Below are 24,569 nucleotides of genomic sequence, written 5' to 3' on the forward strand. Positions count from 1 at the left end.
AATACAAACTCACATTAAAAATAAATAGAAAGAGCGAAGTGTGAAATTTCCTTCCTTTGATACCAGGAAGCTATTACAAGCTATTGCTGGTTACAGATGTGTGTCCTTCATGCATTACTGTTCAAATCAATAACAAAAAGGTACAATTTATTAAATATCTGCAAACTTTCATTTTCCATTTCACACCTGCCATCTTCAAACGATCAAAGAACACGCGTCACACCAGCGATCGGAAGGCGTTCATCACATAGCGCCACGGGGCGAGGGTTATAATCATCCCAATGGTAGCCTTGCTGTGAACACCAGCCATCTTTCGCCTTCTATCGCAGTTCATACACTACCCTCTTCGGAATGGTGCTGAACATTACGCAGTTGTTTTCGAACGAAGAAAGAAAGCGCTACAAACCACCAATGGAGGCGCCTGGTCAGCCGTCGAAAATCTGTTTCCTCCGTTGGGTCGAGTGGATGGACATGACCAACGGGATCAACCTATTCGAGCGCTCACGCTACGGGAGCGTCTTCACCGGAGTTTTCTGGGTGTTGCAGACGATGCAGCTGCTTATCGCATACAATTTTTTCATCGTTTGTACGGTGACGAGCTCGCTGGAGGAATTTTCCATTCAGTTCAATCAGTTCGGAGGAATCTTGCTGACATTCTCACGCCTCATTTGCATCGTAAGTAACGATGTCGTAAGACACAATAATTAGTTCTACCCAGTGTTTGCGGTCAACATGTTTCATCTTCCCAGCAATATAACCGTAAAAACCTTCAGAAGACAGCCGCGTTTGTAAACGCCTCAAAGTTTCACCACCTAAACGAAAGGGCGGACGTAATCTACACGAAAACCCTCCACGTCGCCAAACGCCTGTTGTCGACGCTGTTGGCTATTCAGTTGGTGACCATAGCGTTCTGGTTTCTGCAGAACGAATACCAGGCACGCCAGACGGATGTTCTGCTCCCCATGGTGTCCTACCTTCCGTTTGATCCCACCCACTGGTCGGCGGGGGCCAAGTTCGCGTTCCGGGTGAGTTTCTACGTCGCCAACACCCAGCTCATGATGGTCTTCTTCGGCAGCTACATCATCACCAGCTGCTACCTGCTGACGATGACCATCGAGCTGCGTATCCTAAACGGCTCGTACGCGACTGCTCCGACTAACCCGGACCAGTTGGTTTCCTTCTTCCGGGAACGGGTCGTCTACAAGCAGGAGCTGCTGGAGCACATCGGCATCATCAAGCGCCAGATGAACTTTAGCACGCTCTTCGAACTGGTGTTCATCGTGTGCCTGCTGACGATCAACGCGCTGCGGATCTGCATGACGTCCAGCAATCTCAGTGAGGTGGCCCTGTCTACTAGCATGATCCTGATCTACGTGCTTGAGCTGTTCCAGTACTGCTGGCAGGTGGACGAGATCGAACTGTTGCACGAGCTCCAGGCGTTCGCCATTTACTCAACGCCTTGGTACCATGGCGCTCAAAAGACGAAGGCTCTACTCCTGATCACGATCAGGATGTCTCAAATGCCCTTGCGCTTTGTGTGCGGTGGAATGTACCGTTTGTCAACCGAGCTGTTCGCAAGCGTGATACAGTTTATCTACTCGCTAGTTACGATGTTGTTGCAATTTAAATGAGCTTAAAGCAATTTTACATAACATTACATTTAAGAGTGGAGCGCTAGAATGAGACCACAACACCGTCGCTGTCAGCTGCACCAGCAGTCAATGTGACAGCGGCCGAGGCCCATGCAGCAGCGATGGGGCTTAGGCCACGAAGAGGATAAAAGGGCTGCGCGAGCCACCATTTAGGCCTATTCGCGATACGTTAGCGTGATCAAAAGGTGAAATAAACACTAATTTGTGGTTTCTTACCAAAAGAACTCCGACAAATCCTTTTCTTTCAAATCACTGCTAACAAGTAGTGTGTAATAGATAAGAGCACAGTCAGAAAATTGTGGTAGTACCGTAAATCAGAACAAACCAGAACATGGTTGTGTAATACATGTAATGTTTAAATCATATATGATACGTACCTTTCAGTTTTTAATGAAGATAAACTGTTAAATTTAAGTGCCTTTCGATCGTGTGTTGTATAAACTAAATGTATCGTATCAAGTATGCAAAAAATAAATTCGAATGTCGCCTTTGTGATTTTACTTCGAAGACATCCGATAATTCAATTTATTGATTTTTTACATGATTATCAAGAAATGCTAAATTTTTCCACTCAAACCTATCGACTCCTAATAAGGAATACTTTACAATCGTTCTAAGCAATAAAGCTTCTACTACAACTACTACTCAAGGAATGCATTGCTATAACACTATGTTCTATCAATCTTAAAACACAAAGTTTGTTCATATCTTTTTGCCACTATTTATTGGTTGTTAAATAAATTCTTCATCTACGTTACCACCGTTCGTTCGTTTCTCGTACTTGAAAATGTGAAAAATTGTTCGATGAAACTTAAACTCCATTTTGGAACGCTCAAGTGCATGGCTTTGCTCGTCGGCCGTGTACATACCCTTGCTTACATTCGTATCCGGAAACCAATGACATAAATTTACCTGTCGGGATCGAAATTTATTTTACCTACCAGAGTATTTGAGCACACATTTGGTCATCGTACAGGTGTGAGTTATGCCAAGCAAACGTTTTTCGAGACATTGGAGATTGTAACGCAGTAGATAATGTTCTTAAAAGTGACCGATTTAAGAAAATCAATTTAAGTTAAATTTTCTTAACGGTTATTATTCCAGGTTATTTTATTACATTTCCAAACCTGCTTGACAAAAACAATTCAGAAAAATGACCACATAAAGAAAAAAAAAAAACTAGAGTGGACAGTTTTCCCATCTTTTATTACCTTCAGCGTAACTTGCTGTCTCTTGGTGGTTGGAAACTAAACTTCACACACAAGCAAAACCGGTGGAAAAATCTAACCGTTGATCTTCCATAAAGTACGGACGACACAATGAAATCAAGAGCTTCCTGAAGCTCCGAGGTTTGTTTCAGTTCCATTATTCCCATCGCTGCTTCTTCCTTTCCGACAGTAACCGGCGCAGGTGCTTTTCTTTACAGGAAATTGAGAAAGCCCAACTGGAAACGCCTTGGAAAGGAAAGAAAATGGAACGGTATGTGACCAACGGCGGGACTGCATCATAAAAATAAATTGCATTCATAAATATTCCACCCTGGGATTGCGCCAACCAACATCCGGGTTGCCCTCCCTTCAAACCCCTCTGGTTCGATTGGGTGGGACCAGCTGGAGGATTTCAGCTACAGCTCGCTTCACCCGACAAGCCGACAAGAAGGACCGTTTTGATAGTGTTTTTTTTTTCCTTGATATTTTCCCATGACTAGGTATAAATGTGTTTTAAATAGCACTTTCATGAGCAGTCCAATCGCCATTAGCATTAGCTGATGTGACCACACGTCGAAGCGATTAAGATAGAAAATGAAACAGAAAAAAAAACACAGAGTTGAGAACAAATAATTTTCCTTTGTCATCATTCGCGGTGTGGCCTTTATTTTTAGATACTGTTCAATTTGAGTTTTATTACTTTGAAACCAATCTCGGATCATGTATAATGCCATGAGCATTTGATCGGTTTTATAACGTTGAATTCCTTCTGGTATGGCTACTGTCACATTTTCTAGTTATATTCTCAATCCTACGTCTTCTTCTATGAAATGATAAAAAAGGCAGTCAAAAATCTAAGGAGTTGTAAAACGAATGCTATTCTTTTTCCCTAGAACGATGGTCTTTCTCTTTCTACTGCCAATAACCTATCAAATGCCCGATAGTGTCCGCAAGGCCGAAGCTGCGCCACAACGGGATGCAAGTGTGCAAGGACTTGAGAAAAACCATCCAAATACGAATGCCTCTTTGACACTGACAAGTAGCACAGTTTAATCGCTATCCAGTGCCAAATGCTGTTCTTTTTCTGCGAAATGTTCATCCCTTTAGTTGGCAATTTATGGCCATTGCGTCGAAGAGGAATCCTGCTGCAGAAACTGGAAAACTTTCATGCAACAAAAAACTGAGACTCACACTCTGTTTTGTTTTTTTTTTCACTGAGAAAAATAGAAAAAAACGGATATGACTTTATCACATGTATTCGCAGTAACTTAAACTTTAATAAAATTGTTGAAACAGAAGTGCGACTCGTAACTGATATTTTATTAAAATCCGTGCAGCTAGTTTTACCATTAAACACCACCTCGATTGATTAAACAAACAAGCAAATACTCAAACGCATGAACATACGCTATTTCTAATAAAGACAATTTTTAGAAAATCATTGAACTAAAACGATACATGGCAATTGGAGTAATAACATTTTGGATTCTGCTTTCTACACAATATTGCGTAAAATCCTACAAACGCTGATCACGATTCCATAAAATCAGAATCGGGAAAGGATAGACATTGAATGAAAAAACTTTGTAGAAAAATATTCTCCTCTTTGCACACTCATCGCCACCAAGCATTCCACAAAAGAGAGTTACACTGTAGGCTTAAAATTCAATCGACCGAAAGGGTACTTGATCGATGTTGTAAGAGATTACTACCACCCGCAGTTGTACAAGACAGAAAATGCATTAAATTAATGAAACATTTGCTAGATCGCATTTCAGCTCCTAGTCAAGGGATGCTGAAGTGCGGATAGTTTAAGTGCAGTCACCATCAAATGAATGCGTTCAATGTTTTCACATTCTAGAGTAATAAAGTATTCAAGAGGGTAATGTTTAAAACTACTACATGCATATCAATTTTCAAACATTTTTGATGTACACATTCTCTTTTCATGATTAAACAAACAAACAATCGACTCTCAACTTGCTGTAAAAAACTTCATAAAAATTAATCCTATTGACAAATGTTTACTATTGACTTAAAACATCACAGTTACCAATTTATTCCTTTAAGCAAAACCGTGGTATTAAAAGAAAAACCAAAAATTTCGTAGCAGTGAATACAGAAAGAATCATCATAAATAATTAATTGCGTAAGTCTTAAGTTATTGTTTCCCGCTTGCGGGGATGCAAAATGACAGACTACGGCCCCCCATACGATGCCCGACACATCAAAAGGCATGTCGCATCAAAGTACCACTTTCGAAGGGAGCATAAAACACGTGTAGAATTACTCATCATAGAGACATTTTCAAACCGTCATGCGATCTCACGTTTAGAATGGTCGGCACGTCATTCGGTCGTGGAAAGTACAAGAAAATGTTCGTCCTGCAAAGAGCTCTGAAATTCGCCCAGGTCCACTTCAACGTGGGTGAACCTTCGAAGCACTTTTGTATTTTGCGCTGCCTGGATATAGTTTCACGTAAGTAGAAATGGTGTAATTCGTTTACTTTATTCAGACATCACTCTTTGCCTCTGTAGCATTTATGATTCTGGAGCGCAAACGTTCCAAGCTCGAGATCGGTTTCAAAATGTTCTGCCTCTGCATGATGTTCAGCCATATTGTGGGCCTGACTTACGACATTCTACGCCAGAACGACATCCGCGCAGCTCTGGACATATACACCATCTTGTCGTCGTTCGTCAGCATCTACTTGACGCCGCTCTGCCTCCGGTGCTTCCGGGATTCCATCAATGCGATGGAGCGGCTTGATGCCAACCCTCGGTTCCGTGAAGGCACACCGTACGGCAATGCAATCCGTCAGCAAGTCATCCACAAGGACAACGTGTACCTCGGGGCGGCCATAGCATTCATTTTGTTAACCCTCATACTCTATATCTGGAACAACCTGACCACCCAGAATTCGTTCCTGACGCTCGTTACCTACTGGCCCACGGACTTGTCCGGCGTGTCACCGGTTTTGGACAAACTTGCCCAAACCGCCTACTGCCTAGCGGGTTTTCCCTGGGCTTGTAGCCTTGCAGCTGGCCAGGTAACCATCATCGTTCTGCTACGTCTAGCCATCGCCGAGTTCCGAGTGTTTCTAGCGTCGTTGGCCAGGCTCGATGAGCAGATCGAAGAGACCGGAAAGACATATCCGGACCGCTCCTATGAGCTCATCGTGTGCGATCTCCTGAACGAACACGCCCGACGACACCGGGAACTGATCGTAATCATGATGCGACTGCGAAAAATGTTGCGTATCTACACGTTGGTACACTTCTCTCTATACATGTCCATTGTGGCCACCTACATGACACGGATGTTTGTCATCACAGGCGCCTCGTCTCTCGGCGCGATCGTTTCACTAATGTCGGTGATGGGTTTCTTCTTCGAAACCCTCGTTCTCTGTCTGCTCGTGGAACAATTGATTCAGCTGGTATTATAAAAGCATAAAATTCACAAACGTCACAACTAACTCCTTCAAATCCTTTCGTCTTATAGAACCGCCAGGTCAGCTTCGCACTGTACAGCTTCGACTGGTCCAAGTGTCTCCCGTTTGGGAACGCCATCAAGCGCACGATAATGCTGATGATGATGCAGTCGAGCAATACGAAAGACTTTTCCGTCGGTGGAATTACGAACATTTCGGCGGAGATGTTCACCGAATCATGTCGACTTATTTACAGTATGACGATGGCTATGGCCAATCTGGCCAATGTGAATGCTGAATAACTATGTAGCTCACAATCAACGTGTAGTTCCAAGCAGTTCACAACCGTTTCAGCGCTGAATCTTCAGTCTTAGATTGCTTTCACACGGAGAAGCAAACATTTGAGCAATGTGTCAGGTGCCTTAACACTATTTGTTACTCTTCATAGCAACCATTCTTTTTGTCCTTATGCACCATGTATGTGCAACACATTTCAATTTAATCAAATTGATTTGAACAGGAGTTCGATACGCAATTGATATTTTATTAACACTCGTGCATCTGGTTTACTATTCCACACCACCAGCGAATCTGCTGCTCGATCGGTCACGAATACGGTCAATGGCGTCAAATACCGTTAGATGGCAAGGCAGAAGAAGCAAGGGTTGCTCGCTCTCATTCGTCCGCCTGGATAACCATAAGTAGTTGATTTCGGCACAGACGAGTACCAGCTGATTGGGTAATCGATCTGGGGTGAAGCCAACATCGTTGATGCATGTGAGAGCGATCGCTCTTTCTTATCGCAACTGCCAACGAGAACAGATAACAAGTGCAATGCTTATATTTTAACCGTTTCAATAAAATTCTACTCGTTCAAGAAATTTCTGCGCAATTCATTTGTGGTTCGGTTGACGAGTACAAAGAAAGCACCTTGCTGCATCGAGTGGAACAATAACCATCATTGGCTAAAAAATAAACAAGTTTTAAATGTACTATTAACGTACGTTTAGCAAATATGGACATCTTTTAAAAACACTTTCAACCAAACCGGTGTGAGAAACAATATTTTGGATTCTGCATTCTTCACAATATTTCGTTGCGGTCATGGTCCTGCGGGAGTTGGGTGGCCCATCTCTCCTCGCCAATGTTCCACTATACGCCCTCGGTCGCGTTCTTCGTCCGCGTGAACTTTTGTTTATGCCGTTGCGTCGAACGAATTACGGTTCGGCTAATCCGTTTGTTTGACTTTAATGATTCCTCTATTCCTTTCAAATGCGTAGTCATTCAGCTTCTGCATTTTCATTCTATCTCCGTTCCTCAATCTTTTAGATGGCTGATCTATGTTACTTGCGTTAGTGTTAGGTTTAGTTGTAAGTTCTATATGTAGCCCTATTAGACAGATGTATTGAAATACATACAGTACGATACAATACAATATTGCGTTGAATCCTAGGAACGCTGTTGTATCACTGATTGCATAAAGTCAGAATTCAGAAGAGATGGATATTGAATGAATAGGCGTTGTGCAAAAATATCCTGATTTATCTTCTCTTTGCACATTCATCGTTTTGTCACCAAGCATTCCTGAAACGCCAGATGCACCCTAGGTTTAAAAATCACTCGAACAGAAAGAAGCTTTACCAATCTGTTTCTAGAGATTCATACCACCCGCAGTTGTACTAGGTAGAAAATACATTAAATTGATTGAATATTTGCTAAATTGCATTTAAGCTCCTAGTCAAGGGATTCTGAAGTGCGGATAGCTTAAGTGCTACGGATGCAGCTGACATCATATTAAAGGGAAATCGACGTTCATTGTTTTCACATTTGGTAATTAAAGACTGTTCGGACGGGTAGTGTTTAAAACAACTGCGAATGCATTTATAGTTATTAGCAAGTTTATGTAGAAATTCTCTATTCCTGATTCAATAAACACAAAAATGATTCTAATAATGCTGCAAAAAGCTTCGTAACAGTAAATCTCATTGACACAAGTTTACTATTAACTTTAAACATTACAGTTACCGCTTTTTTCCTCCAAGAAAATACATGGTATAATAAGAATACACATAGATTTCCGAGCAAGTGTATGAAAAACAACCATCATAAATAATTTGTGTAAGATTTTTTCATAAGCTATAGCTCACCGCTTGCCGGTATGAACAATGATAGAATACGACTTCGTATACGATGCCAGGCACATCAAACGGCATGTCGCATCTAAGTACCACTTTCGAAGTGAGTCAAAAACATGTGTAGAATTACTCATCATAGAGACTTTGCCCACCTGCCATGTGGCTACACAATTTCCCACGTCTACATTGGTCTGCACCTCATTCGATCTTGGAAAGTACAAGAAAAATGTTCATCCAGCAAAGAGCTCTCAAATTCGCCCAGGTTCACTTCAACGTGGGTGAACCTTCGAAGCACTTTTGTCTTTTGCGCTGTCTGGATATAGTTTCACGTAAGTCGAGATGGTGTAGTTGGTTTGATTTATCTGAATAGTCTAAACTTAACTCTTTCCCGCTGTAGCATTTATGATTCTGGAGCGCAAACGTTCCAAGCTCGAGATCGGCTTCAAAATGTTCTGCCTCTGCATTATGTTCAGCCATATTGTGGGCCTGACTTACGACATTCTGCGCCAGTACGATATCCGTGCAGCTCTGGACATATACAGCGTGTTGTCGTCGTTCGTGTGTATCTGCTTGAGACCGCTCTGCCTCCGGAGCTTCCGGGAGTCCATCATTGCGATAGAGCGGCTTGATGCCAACCCTCGGTTTGGACAAACTTGCCCAAACCGCCTACTGCCTTGTTGGTTATCTCTTGGTATGGAGCCTTGCAGCTGGCCAGGTAACCATCATCGTTCTGCTGCGTCTAGCCATCGCCGAGTTCCGAGTGTTTCTAGCGTCGTTGGCCAGACTCGATGAGCAGATCGAAGAGACCGGAAAGACATATCCGGACCGCTCCTATGAGCGCATCGTGTGCGATCTCTTACACGAACACGCCCGACGACACCGGGAACTGATCGTAATCATGATGCGACTACGGAAAATGCTGCGTATCTACACGTTGGTACACTTCCCCCTGTACATGTCCATTGTTGCCACCTTCATGACACGGATACTCATCATCACAGGCGCCTCATCCTTTGGCACGGTTGTCTCACTGATGTCGGCGATGATTTTCTTCTTCGAAACCCTCAATCTCTGTCTGCTCGTGGAACAATTGATTCAACTGGTATTAGAAAAACCTAAAAGACACAAACGTCACAACTAACTCCTTCAAATCCTCTCGTCTTACAGAACCGGAAAGTCAGCTTCGCACTGTACAGCTTCGACTGGTCCAAGTGTCTCCCGTTCGGATACGCCATCAAGCGCACGATAATGCTGATGATGATGCAGTCGAGCAATACGAACGACTTTTCAATCGGTGGAATTACGAACATTTCGGCGGAGATGTTCACCGAATCATGTCGACTCATTTACTCTATGATGATGTGTATGGCAAATCTGGCCAATGTGAAAGCTCAATAACAATGTAGCACGCAATCAACGTTTAGTAAAAAACAGTTCAGAACCGTTTCAGCGCTGAATCTTCAGTCTTAGATTGCTTTCAGACAACAAAAATGCGCTAGTCTCGGACTTTCTAAGGAGAAGCAAACATTTGAGCAATGTATCAGGTGCCTTTACACTACTTGTTAATCTTCATATCAACCATTCGTTTTGTCCTCACGTAACATGAATTTGTTAAACATTTCAATTTAATCAAATTGTTATGAACAGAAGTTCGATACACTATTTATATTTAATTAAGTTTCGTTCAGCTTGTTTTATTATTCCACACCACTTTTGTTACGTAATCGTTCGAGAATGCTACTCGATCGGTCACAAACGGTCCGATGGCATTCGGCCAATGGCGTCAAATCCCGTAAGATGGTACGAGCATGGCGAGGAAGAAGGTACAAGGATCGATCGCTCTCCTTCGACCGCCTGGATAACCATAGGTCGTTGATTTCGGCACAAACGAATACTAGCTGATGGGGCAAATGACATGTAGTGAAGCTAAAAACGGCGCTCCTTCTTATCGCAACTGCCAACAAGTGCAATGCTTATATTTTAACCGTTTCAATAAAATTCTACGCGTTCCCTAAATTTCAGCGGAGTTCATTTGCAGTTCGGTTGACGAGTAGAAAGAAAGCACCTTGCTGCATCGAGTGGAACAATAACCATCATTGGCTAAAAAATAAACAAGTTTTAAATGTACTATTAACGTACGTTTAGCAAATATGGACATCTTTTAAAAACACTTTCAACCAAACCGGTGTGAGAAAGAATATTTTGGATTCTGCATTCTTCACAATATTTCGTTGCAATCATGGTCCTGCGGAAGTTGGGTGGCCCATCTCTCTTCGCGAATGTTCCACTATACGCTCCCGGTCGCGTTCTTCTTCCACGTGAATTGTTATCTGTGCCTTTGCGACGAACGAATTACGGTTCGGCTAATCCGTTTGTTTGATTTTAATAACTCTTCTATTCCTTTCAACCGCTTAGTCATTCGGCTTCTGCGCTCTCATGCTATCTCCGTTCCTCAATCTTTTAGATGGCTGATCTATGTTACTTGCGTTAGTGTTAGGTTTAGTTGTAAGTTCTATATGTAGCCCTATTAGACAGATGTATTGAAATACATACAGTACGATACAATACAATATTGCGTTGAATCCTAGGAACGCTGTTGTATCACTGATTGCATATAGTCAGAATTCAGAAGGGATGGACATTGAATGAATAGGCGTTGTGCAAAAATATCCTGATTTATCTCCTCTTTGCATATTCATCGTTTTGTCACCAAGCATTCCTGAAACGCCAGATGCACCCTAGGTTTAAAAATCACTCGAACAGAAAGAAGCTTTACCAATCTGTTTCTAGAGATTCATACCACCCGCAGTTGTACTAGGTAGAAAATACATTAAATTGATTGAATATTTGCTAAATTGCATTTAAGCTCCTAGTCAAGGGATTCTGAAGTGCGGATAGCTTAAGTGCTACGGATGCAGCTGACATCATATTAAAGGGAAATCGACGTTCATTGTTTTCACATTTGGTAATTAAAGACTGTTCGGACGGGTAGTGTTTAAAACAACTGCGAATGCATTTATAGTTATTAGCAAGTTTATGTAGAAATTCTCTATTCCTGATTCAATAAACACAAAAATGATTCTAATAATGCTGCAAAAAGCTTCGTAACAGTAAATCTCATTGACACAAGTTTACTATTAACTTTAAACATTACAGTTACCGCTTTTTTCCTCCAAGAAAATACATGGTATAATAAGAATACACATAGATTTCCGAGCAAGTGTATGAAAAACAACCATCATAAATAATTTGTGTAAGATTTTTTCATAAGCTATAGCTCACCGCTTGCCGGTATGAACAATGATAGAATACGACTTCGTATACGATGCCAGGCACATCAAACGGCATGTCGCATCTAAGTACCACTTTCGAAGTGAGTCAAAAACATGTGTAGAATTACTCATCATAGAGACTTTGCCCACCTGCCATGTGGCTACACAATTTCCCACGTCTACATTGGTCTGCACCTCATTCGATCTTGGAAAGTACAAGAAAAATGTTCGTCCAGCAAAGAGCTCTGGAATTCGCCCAGGTTCACTTCAACGTGGGTGAACCTTCGAAGCACTTTTGTATTTTGCGCTGTCTGGATATAGTTTCACGTAAGTCGAGATGGTGTAATTCGTTTGCTTTATTCAGACTGCACTCTTTGCCTCTCTAGCATTTATGATTCTGGAGCGCAAACGTTCCAAGCTCGAGATCGGCTTCAAAATGTTCTGCCTCTGCATTATGTTCAGCCATATTGTGGGCCTGACTTACGACATTCTGCGCCAGTACGATATCCGTGCAGCTCTGGACATATACAGCGTGTTGTCGTCGTTCGTGTGTATCTGCTTGAGACCGCTCTGCCTCCGGAGCTTCCGGGAGTCCATCATTGCGATGGAGCGGCTTGATGCCAACCCTCGGTTTGGACAAACTTGCCCAAACCGCCTACTGCCTTGTTGGTTATCTCTTGGTATGGAGCCTTGCAGCTGGCCAGGTAACCATCATCGTTCTGCTGCGTCTAGCCATCGCCGAGTTCCGAGTGTTTCTAGCGTCGTTGGCCAGACTCGATGAGCAGATCGAAGAGACCGGAAAGACATATCCGGACCGCTCCTATGAGCGCATCGTGTGCGATCTCTTACACGAACACGCCCGACGACACCGGGAACTGATCGTAATCATGATGCGACTACGGAAAATGCTGCGTATCTACACGTTGGTACACTTCTCTCTTTACATATCCATTGTGGTCGCCTTCATGACACGGATGCTCGTCATCACAGGCGTCTCGTCCCTCGGTACAGCCGTTTCAATGATAGCGGTGATGGTTTTCTTCTTCGAAACCCTCGGTCTGTGTCTGCTCGTGGAACAATTGATTCAGCTGGTACTAGAAAAACATAAAAGGCACCAACAACACAACTAGCTACTTCAACCCTTTTCGTCTTACAGAACCGGAAAGTCAGCTTCGCACTGTACAGCTTCGACTGGTCCAAGTGTCTCCCGTTTGGGAACGCCATCAAGCGCACGATAATGCTGATGATGATGCAGTCGATCAATACGAACGACTTTTCCATCGGTGGAATTACGAACATTTCGGCGGAGATGTTCACCGAATCATGTCGACTCATTTACAGTATGATGATGTGTATGGCAAATCTGGCTAATGTAAATGCTGAATAACTATGCTGCCCATACTCGCATATGAGTCCCAGTTCACCATATTGAGAAAATAACGATTGAAAATTTTTACATTAGATATTGTTTTGCTGTTATTAGTGATACAAAATACATGATTGGTTGATCACAACTATTGTATAGTAACATAAACATTTCGCTGAGAATGAGTTTTCTACACAGAAAACGGAGATGCTTATTTTTTCCTTTCACTTCAACACGGCGGAAAACAGGCAAAAGAACCAAGTAAAGCCTCAATTTGATGACAATATCTATGGCTCAAATATCAAAATTGCCTACACGTTTAAATACCTAGGTGATACCTGGAAAGAAGTCACAAACACTACCTCGCTCAAAAATGCGCTAAGAGGATCAACTTCCTTCGAACGATCTCGGGGTTCTGGTGGGGGGGACACCTACAAGATCTCCTGAGACTGTACAAGACAACTGTACTTTCTTATATTCGATATCACCGCGGGTTTCGCTGCGACCCTGGTTCGAAGGCTTTTCTGTGGGTCGCTCGTTCATTCGCATGATGTCGAGGCTAGTGTCAAACCATTATGCGTTGAATGCGCACCTGCAGCGCATAGGAGTAACTGGTAGTAAAGCATGCAGCTGTGGCAATGGATTCCACGACATAGACCATCTCCTCTGGTCGTGCGTGGAGTTTAAAGCCGCCAGACCCGAACTATTTGCCGCAGTCCGAGCGGCTGGAAGAGTCCCTGTGACCCCCATCCGTGACATCTTGGGACAGAGAGATTACAAGTATGCATGAATAATATTCGCTTTCGCCAGGGAGTTCGGAATCACTCTCTGACCTTCTCCTCTACCTCCCCTTACATCCCTTAGCCTCCCACGTCCTATCGATTCCTACTAGTATATGTTAATCCTTGCTCGTAGGCTCGTGTAATTAGTATATGCAGTAAATGTTATACGTCTTGTTCGGTAGGGCGGTTGCCAGGCCAAGTATCAGGCTCTGAGCAACCGAGCAAGACAAGCAAGAATGCTGAAGAAGCATTAATACGGCCTGGCCGTTCAAACTAAACTTAATAAAAATAATAATATTTTCGCTGAGAATGACATTTTATATAAAATACACGTTTTTAATATTAAAATGGTGAAAATAAACTAAAAAGGCGAAAGCAAAAGTACTCGCATATCAGTCCCATCCTACAGCATACTTTGTTTACCTTGCTCGTCAGATCATCGATGCTCGGGTTTTCGTTCCACACGGATATTATTAATTTTATTAATAATTTATAACATAATTCAAGCAAAGAAATCATATATGGGACTGTTATGCGGGTACTTTCAATATGGGACGCTGTCAATTGGGTATTTTTTTCACATTAGCATGCACTAAATGGCCACTGTGAGATTTTTTTTTTTGAAAATTTATTGAAAATTAGCATAAGTCATGGGGCTAACTCAAAAGTGATGGAAAGTCAAATGGGACTGATATGCGAGTATGGGCAGTATGTAGCACGCTATCAAAGTTTGTTGAGAAACAGTTCAGAATCGTTTTAACGCTAAATCTTCAGTCAAAAATTGCTCTTACAATTAAAATCCTCTAGAAGAAGCAAACATTTGAGCAATTTATTACGTTCCTTAACACTACTTGTTAACCTTAACCACATTTCAATTAAATCAAATTGTTGTGAACAGAAGATCGATACGCAACTTAAATTTTATTCAAACCCGTTCATCTAGTTTACTATTGCACACCACCTTTGTTACGCAATCGATCGAAAATGTTGCTCGATCGGTCATGAAGGATACGATGGCACGAGCATGGCAAGAAAGAAGGTGGAAGGATTGATCGCTCTCACTCAACAGCCTGATTTTGACACAGACCACCAGCACCAAAATATCAGCTGATTGGGGAAACACCTGTAGTGAAGCCAAAAACATTGGTACCTGTGAAAGCGATCAATAGCAATACTAATATTTTAACCGTTTCAATAAAATTCTACTCGTTCAAGAAATTTCTGTGCAATTCATTTGTGGTTCCGTTGACGACCTTGCTGCATCGAGTGGAACAATAACCTTCATTTGATAAAAAAACAAGTTCGTTGTAAAACGCAAAAATGTGCATTTAGCTAATATTGACTTTTGTTTTAAAACTCTTTCACCAAAACCGATACAAGAAACAACATCTTCTATTCTGTATTCTCCTCAATATTTCGTTGCGACCTTAATCCTGCGGGAGTTAGATATCCCATCTTTCCTCACCAACGTTCCACTATACGCTCCCGGTCGCGTTCTTCATCTGGGTGAATTGTTCACTATCCGCAAAACGAGCGTTTTTTGGGGCAGAATAGCGGTCGTGCAATACTGCTCGAAGAAGGTATTCTTGCAGACAAAAAATACTGTCTCCCCGCTAGGCAGCTCGAAATATCGTTCTAAAAACGCCCTACGCGAGGAACAAACGTCCTGCTTTTTTGTATGGGGGTGAAACAAATGCAGGGCGTTTCGAGCAGTCGTCCTACTTTGCCCTACTTCCCATACAAAACTGCTCGATGTTTGTTTCATTTTAGGACGTTTTTAGAACGATTGCTCGAAATTGCCTAGCGGGTCGTTCGGTGGCGCGGACGTTTTGAGCTCGTTTTGAGTAGCGGTTTGGTGAGCGAAAAAAAAAGCGTGGTCGCGCTTACTCACGCTCTTTCGCACCGCACCACGCTTTGGAGAGTGACTCAGAGGAGGAAGAAGCTATGTAGGGTTCTGTTTTTCTACGGGTTCTAGATGTAGAGTTCTGTGATTCTATATTTAGACATGGTACTTCAGGTTTGTGAAAAGTTTCTAGGGGTAGCCGTTCTACCAGTAAGGCTACGGAACAGTTGCATGTGGCGCGCTCTAAGTTGTTCATAAAAACACTGGATCGTGCAATCACACTTTTTTCCTCAGCTTGTTTACATTTCTCTTACATTTCTATATTGCTCCATTTTTTCTCTCATAGCGTTTGGCGTAGCTTTCGGCAATTGTTTTAACCATGAAAGCATGCATTTCGGTTCTAAGCGTCCGTGCGCGTGGATTCAAATATTTGATTACTCAGGGAATGTAAATTCATACAAAATTATAATATCGCAAAATGTTCAATAATCTAAAATATTGTTTTAAAAATATTTGCATACAGGTTAAACATTTTTTTTTATAATTTACCGTATGCGTGATAATATTTGCACCATCTTACTTATGTATATAGTTCCTGTTTTCTCTGGGCAAACAAATCCTTGGCTTTCTTAGCATCCACTTAATCCTTAACTCGTACCTATATAGGTTGTGAACAAAACCCACGTTTTACTTAGTTTAGCACTTGCACCATGACCAAGTAGCAGTGTATTCGCGATTTGTCTCATGCGCAACTATCTCAAAAACATATTGTTGATGCAATAGGAATATCCCGGTGGATATAGAGGCGATAGAGGCAGGAACAGCTTATGTTCTGGTCGAAATATATATGGCCACCATGCTGGATTCCGGGTTAGTCAAAATGGCGCTTTATGAAGGTCAAGGCTTACTCTAAACGCCGCCCAAGTATGACAAGCCTCCGGTAAACATTCACCAGTTTTTGGAGAGAATTAGATCTAACCTGCATTTTTAGGACCTGCAGTGCATTCCGCAAGAGCATGGAGACTATAATGGCCACAAATGGCAACTCAATCGAAGACTTACATTTTTAACAACATTGACAAACACTTCCCTTTAGAATAAATGAAAAACTACATCCTAAAATTTTTGAGGATATTTTAAATTTTGTTATTGCTAGATGGTGCAAACATTATCACGCATACGGTATTTGTTTGATTATTTCCAACTAATTTTGTTTGATCATAACCCCAAATGCAGTTAAAGTTTTTGTTCAAAATGGTTTGAGCCCAGGGGCAGAATGCACCACACTAATTATTGTTCAATTTCCTGTTCATTGTTCCCGGAATATGCAATTGATGAAAGTTATTTTATGTTCAATAGTTTTTAAGAATCTAATAATATGATACACAGTTTACTTTTTATTTCCGCCTTCGCGCCTCCTCTCCTTTCATTTTCGGGTAGGAGATGGTTCGAGCTACAATATTAATCAAAGTATTGAAAGCACATATAACTAGTAACTGATTTTAAGTTGGGGTTTACAGAGAGCATTGATAAATATTCTTCTCGAAATAACGTAGAATCACGCTCGTGCAAGAAGCTCAATGCATCGAGCGATAGTTCTACAAAAGGACCACCAGATGACGCTACTGTTATGGCAAAATCAGGCAAATTCCAACAACAACGCTTCGTGTCCCATACAAAACTTCGGGAAACGTTCTCAAACCGTTCGGTTTGCGGATAGTGTTGTCTGTGCCATTGGGTCGAACGAACTATAGTTCAGCTAATCCGTTGTCTCACTGTCAGAAATCAACCTTTTCTTCCATCTGTTGAACTTCTGTTCTCGCTTAATCATTCTGTTTCTCTAATGCCTTCGTATCTCCGTTCCCTAATCTTTTAGATGGCTGATCTATATTACTTATATTGCTGTTAGGTTTAGTCGTAGGTTCGAAACGTAGCCTTGTGAGACAGATATATTAAAATACAAACAATACAATACAACATTGCATAAAGCCCTACAAACGCTATTGTATCACTATCAAATACAAACAATACAATAGAACATTGCATAAAGCCCTACAAACGCTATCGTATCACTAATTGTGTAAAATCAGAATCAGAAAGAGATATACAGTGAATGACAAATCGTTGTACAAACATATCCTGACTTATTTCCTCTTTGCACACTCACCTTTTTCTCACCAAGCATTCCAGAAACGCCAGTTGCACTACAGGCTTAAAAATCGATGGACCGGAAGGGTGCATGATCAATCTGCTGCGAGAAATTTCTACTACCTATTAATATACTTCGAAAACATTACAATCCACCCTTGAATATAAGCGTTCATAGCATTCAAATGAGATTCTTAAAGCAGAAGAGAATAACTGCAGGGGCGAATAATTTGGGAGTGATTCGATCCAAGCATGGAATCAATTGGCAAAACCCGAAGAGTATCTATTGCGATTCAAAAGAGGATGATTTAAAAATTTACTAACCATGAGACATTGCCCACCTGCCGTGTGGCTACACAATATGCCACGTCTACATTGGTATGCACCTCATTCGGTCGTGGAAAGTACAAGAAAAATGTTCGTCCAGCAAAGAGCTCTGAAATTCGCTCAGGTCCATTTCAACGTGGGTGAACCTTCGAAACACTTTTGTATTTTGCGCTGTCTGGATATAGTTTCACGTAAGTCGAGATGGTGTAATTCGTTTGCTATATTCAGACATCATTCTCTGTCTCTGTAGCATTTATGATTCTGGAGCGCAAACGTTCCAACCTCGAGATCGGCCTCAAAACGTTCTGCCTAAGCATTATGTTCAGCCATATTGTGGGCCTGGTTTACGATATTCTACGCCAGAACGACATCCGTGCATCTCTGGACATTTACAGCATGTTGTCATCACTCGTGTGCATCTACTTGAAGCCGCTCTGCCTCCGGAGCTTCCGGGAGTCCATCAATGCGATGGGCCGGCTTGATGCCAACCCTCGGTTCCGTGAAGGCACACCGTACGGCAATGCAATCCGTCAGCAAGTCATCCACAAGGACAACGTGTACCTCGGGTCGGCCATAGCATTGATCTTTTTAACTCTGATACTCTATATCTGGAACAACCTGACCTCGCAGAACTCGTTCCTGACGCTCGTTACCTACTGGCCCACGGACTTGACCGGCGTCTCACCGATTTTGGATAAACTAGCCCAAACCGCCTACTGCCTTGTGGGTTATCTCTGGGCTTGGAGTAATGCAGCTGGCCAGGTAACCATCATCGTTCTGCTACGTCTAGCCATCGCCGAACTCCGAGTGTTCCTAGAGTCGTTGGCCAGGCTCGATGAGCAAATCGAAGAGACCGAGAAAGCATGTCCGGACCGCTCCTATGAGCGCATCGTGTGCGATCTCTTACACGAACACGCCCGACGACTCCGCGAACTGATCGTGATCATGATGCGACTGCGGAAAATGCTGCGTTTTTACACGTTGGTACACTTCTCCCTGTACATGTCCATTGTGGCCGCCTTCATGACACGGATATTCGTCATCACAGGCGCATCGTCCTTCGGCACGGCCGTTTCAATGATGACGGTGATGGGTTTCTTCTTCGAAACCCTCGTTCTCTGTCTGCTCGTGGAACAATTGATTCAACTGGTATTATAAAAGCATAAAATTCACAAACGTCACAACTAACTCCTTCGAATCCTTTCGTCTTATAGAACCGCCAGGTCAGCTTCGCACTGTACAGCTTCGACTGGTCCAAGTGTCTCCCGTTCGGATACGCCATCAAGCGCACGATAATGCTGATGATGATGCAGTCGATCAATACGAACGACTTTTCCATCGGTGGAATTACGAGCATTTCGGCAGAGATGTTCACCGAATCATGTCGACTCATTTATAGTATGATGATGTGTATGGCAAATCTGGCCAATAAGGCAGAATAACAATGTAGCTCACAGTCAACGTGTAGTTCCAAGTAGTTTTGAACAGTTTCAACGCAGAAAAATCGCTTTCACACAGAGAAGCAAATATTTGAGCAATGTATCAGGTGCCTTTACACTACTTGTTAATCTTCATAGCAACCATTATCTTGGTCCTTCACGCAACATGTATGTGCACCACATTTCAATTTAATCAAATTGTTGTGAACAGAAGTTCGATACGATTTACTATTCCACGTCACCTTTGTTACGTAATCTATCGAGACTGCTGCTCGATCGTAAAGTGCATGATTGTGAATTTAACTAATATGGACTTCTTTTAAAAAAAATTTCAATAAACCGATATATGGCTATTGAAGGAACAATATTTTGTATTCTGCATTCTTCACAATATTTCGTTGCGAGCTTGGTCGTGGGGGAGTTGGGTACCTCATCTCTCCTCGCCAATGTTCTACTATACGCTCCCGGTCGCGTTCTTCGTCCGCGTGAACTGTTGTTTGTGCCTTTGCGTCGAACGAAAATTTGTTTGACTTTAATGACTCCTCTATTCCTTTCAAATGCGTAGTCATTCAGCTTCTGCAATCTCTTGCTATCTCCGTTCCCTAATCTTTTAGATAGCTGATCTATGTAACATGCGTTAGTTGTTAGTTCTATATGTAGCGTTGTTAGACAGATATATTGAAATACATACAAAACGATACAAAACAACATTGCGTTGTATCCTACAAATGCTGTTGTATCACTGATTGTGTCACAAATGGCAACAATGTAGGGTTGACACCGCTGACATTTGTCAACAAGCCGTCGTCAACTACGGTGTAGTTACGCCGATTACGCCGATTACGCCGATTAAGGATTACGCCTACCCATTTACCCTTTCACTTAAAACGATTTGCAACAGATTGCATATAGTCAGATTTCAGAAGGGATGGACATTGAATGAATAGGCGTTATGCAAAAATATCCTGACTTATCTCCTCTTTGCACATTCATCGTTCTGTCATCAAGCATTCCTGATACGCCAGATGCACCCTAGGTTTAAAAATCACTCGAACAGAAAGAAGCTTTACCAATCTGTTTCTAGAGATTCATACCACCCGCAGTTGTACTAGGTAGAAAATGCATTAAATTGATTGAATATTTGCTTAATTGCATTTCAGTTCCTAGTCAAGGGATGCTGACGTGCGGATAGCTTAAGTGCCACGGATGCAGCTACCATCAAATCTAAGCGAAACCGATGTGCAATATTTTCACATTCTACAGTAATAAATTGTTCAAACAAGTAGTGTTTAAAACTACAACAGCATGCATTTATAGTTATTAGCAAGTTTAAGTATAAATGATTTATTCTTGATTCAATAAACTAACTATTTTTTCTTATCTTGCTGTTAAAAACTTTGTAAATTCCAACGACAAGTGTTTACCCTGACCAATAAACATAAAGTAAAGACTTTTATGCTAAAACTAAATACATGGTATAATGAGACTACGCATCAGTTTCCCAGCAAATGACTGAAATATTCCATCATAATATCCTACTGCTTTTTTCTTAAGTTATTGCTCGCCGCTTGCCGGTATGAACAATGATAGACTACGGCACATCAAAAGACAAGTCGCATAAAGATACCACTTTCGAAGTGAATCCAAAACACGTCTAGAATTATTCATCATTGAGACATTGTCCACCTGCTATGTGGCTACACAATTTCCCACGTCTACATTGGTCTGCACCTCATTCGATCTTGGAAAGTACAAGAAAAATGTTCATCCAGGAAAGAGCTCTGAAATTCGCCCAGGTTCACTTCAACGTGGGTGAACCTTCGAAGCACTTTTGTATTTTGCGCTGTCTGGATATAGTTTCACGTAAGTCGAGATGGTGTAATTCGTTTGCTTTATTCAGACTGCACTCTTTGCCTCTGTAGCATTTATGATTCTGGAGCGCAAACGTTCCAACCTCGAGATCGGCCTTAAAACGTTCTGCCTCATCATTCTGTTCAGCCATATTGTGGGTCTGGCCTACGATATCCTGCGCCAGCACGACATCCGTGCAGCTCTGGACATATACAGCATCTTGTCGTCGTTCGTGTGCATCTACTTGAGACCACTCTGCCTCCGAAGATTTCGGGAGTCCATCAACGCGATGGACCGGCTTGATGCCAAGCCTCGGTTCCGTGAAGGCACACCGTACGGTGTTGCAATCCGTAGGCAGATCGTTCACAAGGACAACGTGTATCTCGGGTCGGCCGTAGCAGCGCACTTGTTTCCCGTCATATTCTATGTCTGGAACAACCTGACCTCGCAGAATTCGTTCCTGACGCTCGTCACCTACTGGCCCACGGATTTGACCAGCGTATCACCCGTTTTCGACAAAATTGCTAAAACCGCCTACTCTCTTGTGGGTTATCTATGGGCTTGGAGTAATGCAGCTGACCAGGTAACCATCATCGTTCTGCTGCGTCTAGCCATCGCCGAGTTCCGAGTGTTTCTAGAGTCGTTGGCCAGGCTCGACGGGCAGATCGAACAGACCGGGAAAGCATATCCGGACCGCTCCTATGAGCGCATCGTGTACGATCTCCTGAACGAACACGCCCGCCGACACCGGGAACTGATCGTGATCATGATGCGACTGCGGAAAATGCTGCGTTTTTACACGTTGGTAAACTTCTCCCTGTACATGTCCATTGTGGCTGCCTTCATGACACGGATGTTCGTTATCACAGGCGCCTCGTCGCACGGCACGGTCGTTTCACTGATGGCGGCGATGATTTTCTTCTTCGAAACCCTCGGTCTGTGTCTGCTCGTGGAACAATTGATTCAACTGGTATTATAAAAGCATAAAATTCACAAACGTCACAACTAACTCCTTCAAATCCTTTCGTCTTATAGAACCGCCAGGTCAGCTTCGCACTGTACAGCTTCGACTGGTCCAAGTGTCTCCCGTTCGGGAACGCCATCAAGCGCACGATAATGCTGATGATGATGCAGTCGAGCAATACGAACGACTTTTCCATCGGTGGAATTACGAACATTTCGGCGGAGATGTTCACCGAATCATGTCGACTCATTTACTCTATGATGATGTGTATGGCAAATCTGGCCAATGTGAATGCTGAATAACAATGTAGCGTGCAATAAACGTGTAGTTCCAAGCAGTTCAGAACCGTTTCAGCGCTGATTCTTCTTTCAAAAATCGCTTTCACACAGAGAAGCAACACACATTTGAGCAATGTGTCAGGTTCCTTAACACTATTTGTTACTCTTCATAGCAACCTTTTTTTTTGTCGTTACGTAGCATGTATTAGCACCGCAATTCAATTTAATCAGATTTTCTGTGAACAGAAGTTCGATACAAACTGACATTTTATTAAATCTCGTTTAGCTTGTTTTACTATTTCACGCCACCTTTGTTACGGCATCGTTCGAGACTGCTGCTGCGTGACCGATCCGATGACATTCGGTCAATGGCGTGAAATCCCGTTAGATGGCACGAGCATGGCAAGGAAGTAGGAGCAAGGATCAATCGCTCACATGCGACCGTCTGGAAAACCATAGTTGGTTAATTTCGATACAGACTAATACCAGCTGATCGGGTAAACGACCTGTAGTGAAGCCAAAAACGTCGATGCATGTAAGAGCGATCGCTCTTTTTTATCGCAACAGCCTACTAGAACAGATAACAAGTGCAATGCTTATATTTTACTAGTTTCAATAAAATTACACGCGTTCGTGAAATTTGTGCGGAGTTCATTTGTACTTCGTGTGAGAAACAACCCTCCTGGTTGTTCGGACCCCGTGTCCCGTTAGTCTTCAACACTTTTTTCCCGTTCGGATACTTTTCAAAATCAACTGTGCTTCTTAGTTGCTCGTTTAAGACTCACTTTATTTCTGTTCTTCCACTATATCTAATCCTAATTCCTCCCTGCGGCCCATAGTGTGTGTAACACCGTCCTCCCGTGTCTCCTATACTTACGTAGTCGTACTTTATTCCTTACATTCGGTTGACGAGTAGAAAGAAAGCACCTTGCTGCATTGAGTGCAGCAATAACCTTCTTTGGAAAAAAATAAGCTAGTTGTAAAACTAATAAAAACGTAAATGGCTATTGAAGGAACAACATTTTGTATTCTGCTTACTCCACAATAATTCGTTGCGACCTTGATCCTGGGGAAGTTGAATATCCCATATTTCCTCGCCAATGTTCCACTATTCGCTCCCGGTCGCGTTCTTCGTCCGCGTGAATTGTTGTCTGTCTCTTTACGTCGAGCGAACTACAGTTCGGCTAACCCGTTGTCTGGAATCCTTTAACCTCTACTTCCATCTTTGACTTTAATAACTCCTCTATTCATTTCAAACGTTTAGTCATACAGTTTCTCCAATGCCTGTTAATCTTCGTTCCCTAATCTTTTAGATGGCTGATCTACGTATGGCTCGAATGTTTGTTAGAAACACTTTTGCTTCTAGCGCCAGCTGTCAATTCGGCTAAGAACAGATAGCCTGATGATATTGATAAGCCAAAAGGAAACTTCATCGATCAGCTGACGGATCGGCTGATCGAGAGGAGCGATGACCCTTGGCGTCGGATTCGCCGGTGGAAGGCTATAAATAGATGAGCGATTGTGCAAACATTAGCTGTAGAATAAAGACTAATTTTTTGGTTCCGCACCACAGCGGTTCCTAAGAAATTTCTTGTTTCTTTCTTTGCTTTGCACAACGTTGGAACAGTTTCCAACAATGTTTGTGAACGATTCACGATCCGGAATGATTGCGTTACTAATTACGACAAAGTAAACTTTCTTAAGCACCAATGAATTGGGCTAAAAATTAATTTTGTGTGCCCAAAGTGTCGGTTCGCGAATGACCTAATTTATGTATATTAATTTCTTCCTTTTGGAAGCGTTGGTTAACGTTAATTTTGTCAACAAAAATATTAACAATGTTACTGGCGTTAGTGTTAGCCTAGGAATCTAAT

General features: G+C 42.3%; 1 protein-coding gene across 1 annotated transcript; it reads left to right on the forward strand.

The window, feature by feature from the left end:
• Positions 1 to 411: 411 nt before the first annotated feature.
• Positions 412 to 1,631, forward strand: LOC131288765 (uncharacterized). Its single transcript, XM_058317939.1, has 2 exons — positions 412 to 675; positions 750 to 1,631. The coding sequence occupies exons 1-2, from the start codon at positions 412 to 414 to the stop codon at positions 1,629 to 1,631; spliced, it is 1,146 nt and encodes a 381-aa protein (XP_058173922.1).
• Positions 1,632 to 24,569: the final 22,938 nt, after the last annotated feature.

This window comes from Anopheles ziemanni, chromosome 3 (genome assembly GCF_943734765.1).
Source record: "Anopheles ziemanni chromosome 3, idAnoZiCoDA_A2_x.2, whole genome shotgun sequence".
NCBI lineage: Eukaryota > Metazoa > Arthropoda > Insecta > Diptera > Culicidae > Anopheles > Anopheles ziemanni.

Excerpts from the sequence above, each read along its gene's own strand:
- LOC131288765 (XM_058317939.1), top strand. The coding sequence starts at position 412 with ATGGAGGCGCCTGGTCAGCCGTCGAAAATCTGTTTCCTCCGTTGGGTC. Across the intron at positions 676-749 it reads TCTCACGCCTCATTTGCATC|CAATATAACCGTAAAAACCT; the intron begins GTAAGTAACGAT and ends TCATCTTCCCAG.